This window comes from Dromiciops gliroides, chromosome 2 (assembly GCF_019393635.1).
Source record: "Dromiciops gliroides isolate mDroGli1 chromosome 2, mDroGli1.pri, whole genome shotgun sequence".
In the NCBI taxonomy this organism is placed as follows: Eukaryota; Metazoa; Chordata; class Mammalia; order Microbiotheria; family Microbiotheriidae; genus Dromiciops; species Dromiciops gliroides.
In genome coordinates this window covers 651149444-651160797 of record NC_057862.1, presented here as the reverse complement: position 1 = coordinate 651160797, position 11354 = coordinate 651149444, and the positions used below count along the sequence as shown (strand labels likewise).

The 11354-nt window shown below is 49.5% G+C and overlaps 1 protein-coding gene across 1 annotated transcript; it reads right to left on the bottom strand.

Moving 5' to 3' along the window:
• Positions 1-529: 529 nt before the first annotated feature.
• VPS4A (vacuolar protein sorting 4 homolog A) lies at positions 530-11090 on the bottom strand. The gene is made up of 11 exons (XM_043981134.1): positions 10886-11090; positions 8226-8337; positions 7978-8125; positions 6921-6982; positions 6719-6838; positions 6147-6303; positions 5804-5952; positions 4801-4882; positions 3320-3539; positions 1909-2049; positions 530-1398 (listed from the first exon to the last, which is right to left on the bottom strand). The coding sequence occupies exons 1-11, from the start codon at positions 10904-10906 to the stop codon at positions 1297-1299; spliced, it is 1314 nt and encodes a 437-aa protein (XP_043837069.1). The 5' UTR covers positions 10907-11090; the 3' UTR covers positions 530-1296.
• Positions 11091-11354: the final 264 nt, after the last annotated feature.

Below are 11354 nucleotides of genomic sequence, written 5' to 3'. Positions count from 1 at the left end.
CAATTTTTAGATGGCTCTAGTTATGGTTTTTTTTTCCTGACAAAAAACTTGATTCTGTTTCTCTGTCTCACCCACCATCTCATTTTACCCAATGGAATAACACAGATTTAAACTGGCCCCAAAAGAGATACCATAGCCATTAAAGGGGTTAATATTTGTGACAATCTCCTTTTTTCACCATTCAGATTTTAAAGGTATGATGAAACTCTCTATCAAGAGACTTGGAAAAGACACCTTACCTTCTAAGAAAGCATATTCCCTGTAAATAAAAACCCAAACCACACTAATGCCAGATGACACGCTCCTGGAATCTTCTAGCTAGAGGAACCTCGGTTCAAGAATACCATGCTGAAAGAGAATGATTATCACCTCTGAGGCTAGTATGAGCCTCCTAATATTGATCCAAGTGACTCCCACCCTTCCCATCTGCTGGGTGGAGAATCAGTTACTCAGTTTCTTTGCTGGAAGTAAAGGACAGCTTACCAGTAGCTTCAAGGAAGCGCTAGAGACATGAGATCACTCAGGTGGCTCAGGAGGGGAAAAAGGTTTATTAGGCCATTTCCAGGAGGACTCTAAGTGCAGCAACAGCATTCTGTTCCCACAGGCAGAAAGAGGAAAAGGCAGCTGTGAAAAATGGGCCAACGGTTTTCACTACAGACCTAATTTCTTTGGACTTGAATAGCTTTTCATTTGCAGAAGTCATAGCCTCCTCCTGCACAGAAGAAACAAGTCCGTGTCTACCCGGCCTCAAAGTGACACAAGATTCCTGACGATCTCAGGAAATATTTAGGACGAGGAGCCAAAGGGCGTTTTTCAGACGGCCTTTTCTCAAGAACTAGGACACGGCTATAAAGAGAAAGGGGGAAGAAAGGGCTGGCTGCGCTGACCACTACAGGAATGGGATCATTCCACTCCCTGAAGCTTTTGGGTGATTTTATTTTTATTTATAAACAAGACAAAAATCCAAGCAGCATTAATTTAGAATAATTACAAAAAAAAAGTTAACAAAACAGAAGACAGGGAGAGTCAGGAAAAGGAGTAGTGAGCATCTGGGAAGGAGGAAACATGTAGAAGCCAGGCTCCATCAAGTGCCCGCTGTGCTCCAGTGTCTCTGAGGCGGCAGGAGAAGCCTATCCTCCCTGCTTCCCAGCTGGTCGCCAGACAGCAAAATGGATTCTGTGGTGACTCTGGGATTAGCCACATGGGGCCCTGTCTGGCTGCTGTCACGGGGAGAGGAAGTGCTGGGGACTTCCCCTGATCAACCTCCCCCCCTCACCATCACCCCAACAGAAGCTTTTAACCTTCCTGTCCAAAGTCCTCTGAGAATTTCTTCACTTTCAGAAGGTCTTCTGTGTTGACGGTGGGTCGGGTGGTGGCCAGAGACCGAAGCATATCTGACTGCAAAGAAAGAAGAGGTAGCTGGGACCCAGGCCAAGCTGAAGAGGATCTTTGGCCCCTTATGCTAAGAAGTTTTCCAGGACTGAGTGAATTGGAATTTGTACCCTGGGGTGGGAGGCTGTCTTGCCTCATAGCTTCATATTATATCATGAAGTTATTAATGGATCCCACCACAATGTCATTTGCCTGCTTGAGCAGAGAGAGGGCATGGTAGGCAGAACTAACCCTAGCAAACCAAGTTGATGAATATCTTATTGAATACCTATTGTATGCAAAGTCAAATTCTGCAGCTCAAATGGAATCATTTGGACAGAGGTCTGATGCTAAATAGAGTGAGAGAAAACTGCGCAGTCTGTCTCTCCACAGTGAGACCCTTTCCTGTGTAAGCTAGAAGGGCCAAGGGGCTAACCCCATTACCGGTGGTTCTGTGTTCAGAAGAGGACACAGTGGTTTCAGGGAAGTGAAGGGAGGAGAGTTCTTGGTTTGTACTCTGGCTATCCAACTATTTACCATGCACACCACAGGCTCCAACAGCTTGTCACTGGGGACATCCATCCAAGTCATCTCAATGGCTCCAGGGTCTCCTGGAGAGCAGGGGGTCAGAAGGTCATCTATCACGACTCCAGGGTTGGTGCGAGAAGGGCCCCGAACCTGGAACCAAACCAGACATAAGGAGCCCTGACCTACCAGCCCATCAAGACTTACTCTTCTATAGATTCTGTTTGTTTGTTTTTGTTTTTTTGGTGGGACAATGGGGGTTAAGTGACTTGCCCAAGGTCACACAGCTAGTAAGTGTCAAGTGTCTGAGGCCGGATTTGAACTCAGGTACTCCTGAATCCAGGGCCAGTGCTCTATCGACTGCGCCACCCAGCTGCCCCTCTTCTATAGATTCTGGCCAGACAGAATAAAAATTATTGTGGCAAGAATATTTGGGGGCTGGAAAATGCAAAACAATAATTCTAAGATAATACTGTTTGTGTATGACATCGTCAAGACTGTCAAGTCATCCAGGGAGATCAACTTCATGGGAAGGCTATGCTGTCTAATGACGACAGCTTTTCAGTCCGGAAGCAGACATTGAGGAAGCTACAAGTTAATCTCTAGGGGCTGGCAAAGCACAGTGGAAAAAGATCTCAGGCTGGGAGTTCACAAGGGTTCAAATACAGTTTCTGATGTGGATTAGCCAGGCGAGCTTCAGTGAATCATTTAACTTCTCCATTCACTCCAAGCAACTCCCTAGCTTACACTTAACACTTACTAGCTGTGTGACCCTGGGCAAGTCATTTAACCCCAATTGTCCTGAAAAAAAAAGTTTCTTAAAATTTATTTTAAAAATTACTGAATATCCCTTTATTTTGTCCTCCTAGCTGCCCCCCATCGAAAAAGAAAAGCAAAATCTCTTACAAATACATGTAATAAGCAAAATGATTTCCTTACTGACCATGTCCAAAAACGGTCTTCCTCAGAAGCCTAAGCCCATCCCCCACCTCTGTTCAGAGATGACCCCCTGAATGATGACGTACTGAGATAAAGACAGGCAGGGGTCTGCACTGGTGGATGGAGTCCCCCAGGTGACTCTCTGGCTGATAATACATCTACTCTCCTGCTCCTAAATCTTCACTTCCCTGTTTTAAAACCCACCTCCTTCATCCCAATCCACTAAACCCCACTAGTGAAGAAGATCCAGCTGGTATTTTTACCTAACCAATCACTTTCCTCCCAGCATGTCTCTTAAAATGTCAACTAATTGAAACCCAAGCCCCGCAATGCCATCTGCAATATGGTTCCATGGCCCTGGAGGGGGGACATACACCCTATTCTCCTTGGAAGCCAGAATGTACAAAAAAGGAAGGTGACAAGGCTTGCCTGGTAAACTTCATGCTCTCCTTGCCCTGCCAGGGTGTGCAGTTGACTACCCTACCTTCTTGAAGTGTGTTGCTGACTGCACTTTTCGAACAGGCTGCATGAGAGAATCCCGCACAATGATGCTAATGTCTGCTCCTGAGTAGCCATCTGTCTTCCGGGCTAGCTCAAGGATGTTGGCCTCGGTGAGGCTATGCGGGGTATTCCCAAGATGCAGCCGGAACATTTGGGTCCGGGCGGCTTCTTCAGGTAGTGGGATGTAAATTCGTTTTTCAAACCTAGAGAGTCAATTACAGAGGAATGGATGCTACAGAGAAGTATGGAAGTTCCATCAAGAGTCTCCCCAACTCCTTAAACCAAGACAGTAGGGTAAAAAAGCTAGCCACTCATGGCCACCAGTGCCTGCCAAAGCGACATTACTCACTCTGTCAAACAAAGGCATATAACTGACACTAGCCCAAGGGAACCTCTGTGGGGGAGGTAAGAGACTGGTTGAATGGATCCCTTCTAAAGGAACGAGAACAACAAACAAACTTTCCTATAGCACAGAAGTTCTTTGCCCTGGCTCCACAGACCCAGGCCGTGGGTAGATTTCAAGGAGCCCATGAATGGCGGTTGTTGTTGTTTTTAATATTTTGATAACTATATTCTTTCAATATAGTTGGATTCCTTTGTAATTCTTTGTATTTTATTTTATGCCTTTAAAAGTGTGGTTCTGAGGGACTCATCATCTTCCCCAGACCGTGAAGGGGTCCTGTGTGGCGAATAAAACTATATGTGGTCGCCTTATTTCTGTCCCAAGTTTAGGGAAAATTAGCTGGGGTACTAATATATTTGTTACTTATAAATTAGAAGCTTTAGCACCAGTTTGGGGCATTAAGCATTTATTAAAGCATACTAAATATTAGTAGAGAGACCACTTGGCTCAGAAAGTTAAGAAAAGGCCTATCTAGCCCAGAGCTCAGCCTGGCCTGCTTCTTCCTCCATGAGTGCTTCCAAGAGCCTGAGAATGGAAGCTTCCTCAAGGAGGAGAGGTGGCCCTTCCACACTGCTCAGAGCTAACTGGCTAGCAACATTCAAGTCTACTGGTTTATTGGACTGGAGGGTGGTCCATGAGCAGAAGTGCTGAGGTCAGAATTCAGAGAACACACCCTGCTGAGGGCCAGGCTCTCAGGTAGGTGTGGCTTCAATCAAGTCAACTTTAAATGAGTTAATCAGCAAAGTCAATTCAATCAATCCCAACATTATCCAGAGGCAGGGGCCTCTGGGTATCCCCAAATCCATTACCCTCTCACAGTCCCTGACACAAAACAGGTTAAGAATCCTGGCTACAGAGCTGTGGATTCTGAGGTGTGAGCTCCACCTAGGGGCTGTGCTTGCCCTGACTAGACACAGAAAAACTGTGAGAGAACCGTGCAGGTTATAACCACAGAGTCAAAGGTGGCCAGTTCATATATAACTGACTATGAGATGGAGAATGGATTCAGCAACTGGTACTGACCAGATGGACTATTTCAGAGAAATTGGAGTCATGCTTACCTCCTTCTAATAGCAGAATCCAACACCCAAGGGATGTTGGTGGCTCCCAGGACCAAGGTACCATCGTTGTTGTTCCCAACCCCTAAAGGAAGAGGGAGACAAAGATGACCATGACAACACGACTATTGCCAGCCAGCGTCTTTGGGAAATGAGCCTGTGAGCAGAAGACTATTGGGGAAACACCAATTACCAGCACTTCCTGGAGGGAGAACAGGCTCTAGTCCGTGGTTGCGGACAGAAGAAAAGAGGGTATGGACTCATCAGCCTCTCAGAGAGGGAACACAACAAGCACGACTGGGCTTTGCCAGGGCGTGCCCTCACGTCTCCCTTGACAACCAGTCGACAAAGTGCCCGAGCACCAGGGCTACTTAAAGGCTAAAGAGTGGACAGAGGGGAGGCAGGAGAGCAGAGGAGAAAGAATCCTAGATAGGGAATTGAGACCTACATTAAATCCTACGTATATTTCTTTAAAAATAAAATAAAAACAAGGAAATCCCCACAGCCTCGAAGGCCTCCCTAAAAAGCCAGCTGTGGTCACCTCGTTCTTCCTGGGGGCACGGCTGACAAGTGTGGGAGTCCCCATGAAGCAGGGTGCCCTGCTCCAGGCCAAACATCAAGTCGTGGATTCTCCTCTGTGGTCACCCTGAACACCGGCACAGGGAGCTGGCTGTCCTTCTGTGTGGGGTGGCCCCCCCAGAGCTCTGCCTGTGGTGGGCTCAGCAGCATTCTTGCTGGCAGGCCTGGCTGTGCATTCCTGCTGTCCCAGGGCTAACCAGGAGCACAGCCTTGCAGGGATTTGGGGATAAAGATTCTGAGGTGGAAAGGCCAAGGAGAAGAGATGCAGGGGCGGCAGGGTGGGCTGGCTCTGGAATCCAGGTGATGAGTTCTGCCGCTGCTCCACCCCTCTGGACAGCCCCTTCCCTCCACGCCAAGGGCCTCAGCATCTTCTCCTGTAAAGTGAAGGCGTGCATGTGGTGACCTCCAGGCTCCTCTCAGCACTCACCCTGCATCTGGACCAGGAACTCCGTTTTGATCCTCCGGGCAGCCTCACTTTCGTTCTCATTCCGAGAGCCGCAGAGGGAATCTACCTCGTCGATGAAGATGATGGAGGGTTTGTGCTGCCTGGCCAGCTCAAAAAGGTTTTTGACGAGCCTGTGATGAAAAGCCAGGAGCTTTTCAGATGGAACATGACTGCTCTTGTTCACCCCAGCCCTCTCCACCCCCAAATGGCTTCTGGGGATCCACCAGAGAGCTGGACTTGATGCTCTCAAAGGGAGGGTTGGCTCTGCACCGGCTTCACCGGCTCCAGCAAGCTCAGAGGGAGTGTGGCCTGACTGCCGACTTACTTCTCACTCTCCCCCAGCCATTTGGACATCAAATCTGAGGAGGACACAGAGAAGAAGGTGGAGTTGTTGGCTTCTGTGGCCACAGCCTTTGCCAGGTAGGATTTTCCTGTGCCAGGGGGTCCAAAGAGCAGGATCCCCCTCCAGGGGGTGCGCTTGCCTACAAGAGGAAATGAAAAACTAGTGGGTGAGCAGCAAAGGATTCAAGACTCAGATGACCAAGGGGGCTAATGCCAAAGCTGGGCCCTTTCATCCTGTCCCCTGCCTGGCCATCTCTAGGTCACTTAGTAACAAAAGCCTGCTGCCACTGTTCCTGTGGTTGAACGAGATCAGGAGTCAGCTAAGAAGTCAGGTTACTACACATATCCAGGATCAAGGTGGTGGGGGATGGGCAGTGCCAGGCCCTGAGGGCTCTAACTGATCAGCAGGTGCTAGTTATGTGTCCTTATTCTAATCGCCAGGACACAGGGATCAGGAGGCCTCTGGCATGCTAGAACAGGGTCTAGTCTTCATCTCTTCTTGGTAACTTTCAGCTTTGTTTTTGATGTTCTGGGTTGAATCAGCTCAAGCCTCACCTGTGAACAAATGCGGGAACTTAATGGGTAGGATGACAGCCTCTTTGAGCGCTTCCTTGGCCCCCTCCAGGCCAGCCACATCACTCCACCGAATGTTGGGCTTCTCCATGACGATGGCCCCTGTGACAAAAAAGCAGAGCTCCCTAAGGAGGGGCCCAGCAAAGGGCCGAGGGGATGACCCCTGGGGCCTCCTACCACTTACCCATCAGCTGTTCCTGCAGTTTCTTTTTCTCTGGATTCTCTCCTTCACTGTCGCTGTCACTTCTGTGGAAATGAAACAGACAGTCACAAGCTGACACTTCATGCAGGCCGCAAGGGGCTCTAGGCAAGCAAGGTCCAGTGCTTGGCTGCTTGGTGGGCAAGAAGAGGAAGAGTCTTCTGAGGAACCAGAGAAATCCTCTGGCAATGCCATGAGTGGCTGCATCAGGGGCACCCTCCGCCCAAAGGCCTCAGGGAACCTTTGGGCACAAATGGATGTGGTCGCGGTCTATAGATTTGTTTTCCCCTCATAGACAGGAGAGGTGCCGACTCCATCCTCATAAGAAGTAAGAGCCGATTTGAAAAATTGATCTGCTATTGTTGGGTGCAGCTCTTCAGGGCACAAAATCACAATAAGCAGCATGACTGCAAAGCTCCAACACTCAATAAATACTTTATAGACATTAGCTCATGGAAACATCACAAAAGCCCTGGGGATACATAAGGCAGGATTGCTACCCCATTTTACAGATGAGGAAACAAGCTGAGAGATGAACCAACAAGCACGCAATCAGCCGGTCAGTGTCAGTGACACAGCAAGCATCAAGCCCGGGATTCTACCCACTATCCCATGCTGCTCCTTCTAGAGACTTTGGCAGGGAAGGAAGAGAGCAGGCTCCCTCCCGTCCATGGCCAACTGTCGCTATGGAGGGAAAAACAAAACCAAGCACTGCTGCCCAATCTTGTCCTCCTGGAGGAAAGGCCTGCTCCCAGGCTTTCCTTCCTCTGGGAAAGGCCTTTCACTTGGGGCACCGGCCCGCCCAATCAGGACCTGTCAGGACAATGCGCCTTCTACAAAGAATGTGCCACCTGCCAGCTTCTTCAGCTGTAACACCACAGCCAGGCACTACACAGATGCTGGTTGGTTTTATTAGAGTATTTAAATTAAATTATTTACCTAATTTGATTAGATGACAACTCAAGAAAAGGAAATCTGTCCTCAGGAGCTCTGGGAATCTCTTGGTCATGCTGACTCAACCCCTCTGAACCGAGACACTCACCCCTTGCTGTCATTTGGAGCCTCTTTCACCGGCTTTTTGCTTTGCTTGTCCTTATTCCGTAAGTAATCCTTCAGCTTTTCAGCCCGGTCCAGGTACTGCATACACTTCCCCCGGATGCTCTCCTTCGCTTTGTCACTGTGCGCCTCATCTGTAAAAGGGCCGCCCCAACAATGGCACAGTGAGCCTCGAGGGTCACCTCCTTTTTGTGGGAGGTGCCCACGGCAGCTCAGGGCCCCACCCTGACTCACATTTGATTGCATGTAGGAAATATTCCACGGCGTGTTGGTAGAGCCGCAACGCCTCCTCATAGTTCTTGGCTTTGTCCTCCTCTGTGGCCTTCGTCACCAGATCAATGGCCTTCTGGAAAGACAAGATGACACAGGGCTCCCAAACAGATCCTGAAAGCACTCGGTCACAGGCCGACTTCTTCATTTGTCTTAGGCCATGAGAGCCAACCACTTCCCAGCCATCAAAAAGAGGCTTTAAAAGACAGTCATCCCTAATGCAGATACACTTAATGTGATTGTACATATATAACCTATATCAGACTGCTTTCCATCTTGGGGAGGAGGGTGGGGAGGGAGGATGGAAGAAAAATTTGGAACTAAAAATCCTGTGAAAACAAATGATGAAAACTATCCTTATATGTAACTGGAAAATAATAAAATACTTAAAAAAAGAAGATAGTCATCCCTTCTCCACAATATACACAGTTAGCTGGGATTTCACAGTCACTTTCCTCTCTGGATTCCAGCAGGAAGAAACCTGAGCTGAAGCCCCAGACTAGACTTACAAGAGGTTAGAGGAGTCACTTGGTTGTTATTAGACCATTTAATTCCACTACCTCCAAAAAAAAAAGTGGCCTCCGACAGAAGATCTGGTCTCCCCTGACCCTCCACTACCATGAGGTGGTTTAGAATGAAGACCAGAAAGTATACTGCTTCCAGAAACAAATGGGCAGCCAGTGCTTTGAGATTCAGAGAAGCCGCATGTCCATGTATAGGCCTCACTGTGTGGATTTCAAGGGAACTTTGTTCATTTCCATTGGCTCCACTAAATCAGCTTCCTTTGGTTAGCAAAGAGGAGCAGGAGAGTTTTCCTGAGATCCTACATTAAGTGTGGGAATATTTCTAATAGAGTTCAATAAGCAAGAACACAAGAATTGTCTTTCTGTCTGCAAGACACAATACATGTTATAAAAAAGAATCGTGTAATACACAATTTCAGCATCCCCCACCCCACAAGTGGGATTTTTAAAGGATGAAGGATCTTTATGTTCCAAAGTCGAGTTGTAAAAACTCATGATTTAATTCTCTACAAGCGGCAGAAAGCATTTAGCAGAAAAAACATTAATCATGGGGATTACAAAATCACAACTGGCAACTAAAACCTCATCTCTAATGAAGTGATAGTGCTCCTAGTCCACCATCTCTGGGGGCTAAGGCATTAGCAAATGTTGTTGAGGCTCTTCAGAAAGATACATTTCCAAGCAATGTAACAGACTGAAGAAATCAGTTTTAGTTAGTGGCAAACCAATCCAACAGCTTTAAAAAATAGGAAAGTGAGAAAGAAAATGTTTGCTGCTATCACTAGGCTTTTAGTCTTTTCATGGAGCATACTGAAGTTTTCAGTATTCTTGGATGAAGCGCCTCAAAGACAACCTTTCAGGACCCTCTCCTTGTTTTTTGCTGCTGCTAATTAGCAAACACTAATGACAAGAGCCTGGCTCTTACAACTGTCAGAATGCGCTGGGACAGAAATTTCTACTGGGTGTTTTTAGCCAATCTAGGGACAGGGACTGACCCTGTGATTTCATAGTTATAGAGCTAGCACATGAGAAAACTCCCTCTACCAATGCAGGGCCCTTCAAATTAGTCTTAGAAATGTGACTAGAGCAACAACAGAAAGGTTGGTCACAGAGCCTATATGTCAGTCGGTATATCTAGGATTACATAAAAGTAGACCAAGTACCTAAGTACCATTTCAAGACTGTCATTTTATGAAGTAAAGATCAATAAATAGATGAACCTGTTTTCCCCACTGTATCTCTTGATAATAAATTCCTCCAAAGGGTGGAGAATGACAATAACATTTCACATGGCTATAGTGGTTTGAGGTTTGCACAGTATATTCTGCCCAAACATCCTAGTGAGGTAGGTAGCACCTCTCTTATTGTACCCATTTGACAGATGAGGATACTGAAGTTCACAGAGGTGAAGTGACTTGCCTAAGCCAAAGAAATGGGTAAGGGCAAGTCAACTGGTGGGTGTGGAGCCTGATCTCATGACCCTCTGCTATGAAATGGAAACAGGTTAAAGGACAGAGAACCAGAGTCCAGAAAGGCAGCATGCAGGGAAGTCAAGCAGTCATGTTAAGCCCCAGCTGGTATCCCCTCAAATCCTGGCCCTACCCCCACTCCCTGGGTGACCTTGGGGCAGGTCACTTCCCTTCTGCGGGCCTCAGTTTCCCCAGCAGTAAAACGACGGAACCAGGCTCCGCGCCAGTCCGGGTGCCTCCAGGCAGGGTATAACACCTGCTGTGTTTCCCCAGGTAGGCTGAGGGCAAGGGGCCCGGGGGGGAGGCGGTCTGGCTCACAGTCCGAGCCTGCAGCAGGGTGGGGGCTCACCGCCGACCACGAGAGGGTTCCGGGGGGGTGGGCAGCAGGCAATGGCCGAGTCCAGGGCGGCCTCAGTTTCCCCAGCTGCGGGCCCCAGGCATGCAGGGGCGGAGGGCCGGGGCCCAGACGGAGGCTGGGAGCCCATGCTCCTCGCCGGCGCCGGTCGGGCTGGGCTGGGCCAGGGGCCTCCGGGCGGCGGCGGCGGCGGCCTCGGCCCCGGCCCCGGCCCCGGCGCCGGCCCGGCCGGGCCTCCCGGCGCGGCCTCCCCCGCCAGGCCCCCGAGGCCAGTACCTGGAGAGTTGAAGTTGTCATTTCATCTCCCGGGCAGCCCCGGCAGCCCGCGGCGCTGGTTCCGGCCTCTGTGCGGGCCTCTGCGGGAAGCCGAGGGCGCTGGGTCCAGGACGGGCCGACGGGCGGAAGGGGACGCGCGGCGGGCGGGGCCCCGGCTGGGCGGCCTCGGCTCCGCTCGGCTCCACTCGGCTCCGAACCTACCGTGAGCGTGAGAACGAGAGGGAGAGAGCCAGTGAGAGGGCGGTGAGCGCGGCCTAGAGCGGCCCGGCACCGGCTTCTCGGCTGCTCCCTGGCGGCCGCGGCGGATAGCTGCAGTCTTGGCGCCGTCCCCGCCCATCCATCCCGGAGCAAGCCGCCACGCACAGGACCGGCAGGATGGATCCATAGTGAGGAGCGTAATTATCATGACTTCCCATATGGCTGGAACACAGAACTTGTGAAGGGGGTAGTAGAAGATAAGGGTGGAAAG